General features: G+C 38.0%; 1 protein-coding gene across 1 annotated transcript; it reads left to right on the top strand.

The window, feature by feature from the left end:
* The first annotated feature begins 766 nt into the window (after positions 1 to 766).
* LOC118737142 (mitochondrial 2-oxoglutarate/malate carrier protein) lies at positions 767 to 2,786 on the top strand. Its single transcript, XM_036467458.1, is given in 2 exon segments — positions 767 to 1,363; positions 1,365 to 2,786. Coding segments are annotated over 2 exon segments (957 nt in total). The 5' UTR covers positions 767 to 1,144; the 3' UTR covers positions 2,103 to 2,786.
* The last annotated feature ends 222 nt before the right edge of the window (positions 2,787 to 3,008 follow it).

Raw genomic sequence — 3,008 nt, 5'->3', positions numbered from 1 at the left:
CCAGCTTGTACCAAATATTACCAGAAATAGATCCCGACAGATTTAGCAGTTTCACTAGAATTAGTCCGAAAAGTACGGGATCAAAATTATGGCTAGTAGCAAGGCGTATTTAACCAGGTGGCGTTCGTCGTATATAAGTAAAAAATTACACTAACAAATTATACACAGATACCGATACTGTCGTTGGTATGAGTTACAACAAACATATCATTTTAACGTAATGCCCTCCCTATCGCCTCAACACCGCCGCGTTAAATGCACCTTGCTGTGTAGGGTGTAAAAGTTCCCTTAGTCGTCACTGCTAAATGCCAGCTGTTAGCTTACCATCGCAGTGATGCCACTACTTTACTTTGTAAGCATAAAGAAAGCATTATAACTCAATTTGTGCCGTGCACCATATTTTCTCATCTCGTTTTTAAACAAATGCACTAATATATATTTATTTATTTTTCCGAAGACAATGGATGTTTTTAATCTTACAAATTTATGTTATAACATATATCGCACACCGTCTTCAAAAGAGTTACAACTCTAAATAATCCGTCTGTGAGAAAATACGAAAAACTATTTCTTTGCACATGATAATCATACGGGCAAGGGTGACTTTACCTTTGTTTTTTTTTAACAAATTATAACGAAAATTTCCTCCAGCTTTTGTAGAAGGTAAATAAAAGCCCTGTGTCCATTTTCAGCGCATAATCTCAAAAATGCCAAATTTTGAGTTGTGACTCATTTGAATACGGTGTGCGATATATTAGACATTCCTTTTGTAGCTTGTTTGTTGGCAGTTGGCCACTCTATGCGTTATGTGGCGTTTTGTAGGAGGCTGAAAAATTGTGCCATCGTTTTTTCTTTGGATTTCGGTCGCGTTTTCGGTTTCGGTTGGCGCTGTTGTTCTTTTTTGCACTACAAAATCATTCAAAATTCGCTTAGTAAATTATACACTGGTTTTTGCACAATTCGACTAATTTCGCATCACATTCACTTCAGGGTTTGGTTCTCCAAGATCCAGATAGAAAACTTCAAGTGTTGTGCCGTTTGAGAAAACAATTCAGTAGGTGCAGAGTGCTGTTTGTGGATAGTTTGGAGTGGTAGATACGCTGAAGTAGGAGATCGGTCGCGCGGTGTGTTGCAAAAGTACAAAATGTCAAGTCAAGGCGAACAAAAGGCAGCAGCTGTCTCACCCAAGGCTCCGGCTCCGATTCCAGGTGGTTTGAAGTTCCTTTTCGGAGGTATTGCAGGCATGGGTGCCACCTGCATTGTGCAGCCATTGGATTTGGTGAAGACTAGAATGCAAATCTCAGGTGCTGGCGGTGGTAAAAAAGAATATGAAAACTCATTGGACTGCATTAAGAAGGTGGTAAAAAAATGAAGGTCCCTTGGGATTGTATAAGGGCATTGGAGCAGCGCTACTGCGTCAGGCAACCTATACTACCGGCCGGCTTGGCGTCTATACATACTTGCAGGATTTCTATCAAACTACGTTTAAACGCACGCCCGGTATATTGGACAGCATGGGCATGGGTATTATAGCCGGCGCAATGGGCGCCTTCATCGGTACGCCAGCTGAGGTCGCACTTATTCGTATGGCCAGTGATGGACGTCTGCCGCCAGCGGAGCGGCGCAACTATTCCAATGTGTTAAATGCGTTGACACGCATAACGCGTGAAGAAGGCGTGACAGCATTGTGGCGTGGCAGCATTCCTACTATGGGCCGGGCTATGGTGGTGAATATGACACAGTTGGCTTCCTATTCGCAATTCAAAAACTACTTCAAAAATGGACCACTCAAGATGGAAGAAGGCATTGGACTGCATTTTTGCTCAAGTATGTTGAGTGGTTTTCTCACAACAATCACTTCCATGCCGTTGGACATTGCCAAGACTCGTATACAAAATATGAAGACAGCACCTGGCGCTAAGCCGGAATATAGTGGCACCATCGATGTGCTGCTCAAGGTGGCACGTCAAGAAGGTCTCTTTGCGTTATGGAAAGGTTTCACACCATATTTTTGTCGTCTTGGTCCACATACAGTGCTGACATTCATCTTCCTGGAACAATTAAACAAACAATATCGTGAATTCGCTAGCCGTAGCAAGTAAGCTAGTGGACTGTGATGTAATCACTTCTGACAGCTAGAAATGTGTGCGCGCTTATGTGGCCTAAATAATGCGTGCACTAACAAACATGCATTGCCTATAAACCAGTAACGAAGTGCAAATATATGTGGCTATCAAATTGTTTTCCTACAAAAAATCGAAAAATATTTTTGACGACATTCGCAAATTTAATCAATTAAGTAAATGTTTGAATGCAGATAGGCTTTTCTAGTTTACTTTAATAAGTTGTTTGTCCGCCGACCTAACTCTTTTTTTTTATATTGTAGTTGTAAATGCACACTAATTTGCACATAAACGAAAACAAAACTAAAAAAAAAGTGATGAGTAGCTTCACTTATATTTTCCATAAGCAGCACAATTGTTGATATACATACGTACATATGTACATAGATTATTGAATATAACGATACAAATATACCTAACTGTATGGCATATTTTATTTTTTAAATAATATATCACGCATTAAATACATCCAAGTATACATACATACATAATTTGTTATTGTCCTGGAACACAAATACAGTAAATGAAAAAATATACAACTTTTGTTATGTACAATAAATTAATATTTTGTTAAATTTGAAATGCAAGGATTTGTGTAAATAAATTAGCTGAGAACATATAACTGAAAAACCCGACAATAAATTTAAACCAAATGAATAAAAACACTGTTTACTTCCGTTAATTTTCCTTAATCTAGAATAAGGATCCTTCATTTACATGTGCATACTTATTTATGTATGTACATATGCACATAAACATACACTTTAGGTTCATTATAAACTTGTCCAAAAATTGTAAAAATTAATGCTCTGCGATTTACTTTTATTTTTAATTAAAGACAGTTGTTAATTTATTAAAGTTGTCGTGATTGTTTATTACTGCATA

This window comes from Rhagoletis pomonella, unplaced genomic scaffold (assembly GCF_013731165.1).
Source record: "Rhagoletis pomonella isolate Grant_MI unplaced genomic scaffold, Rhpom_1.0 Rhpom_scaffold_00004, whole genome shotgun sequence".
NCBI lineage: Eukaryota > Metazoa > Arthropoda > Insecta > Diptera > Tephritidae > Rhagoletis > Rhagoletis pomonella.
The sequence above is the reverse complement of the archived record's forward strand: the minus strand, read 5'-3'. Positions and strand labels throughout refer to the sequence as shown.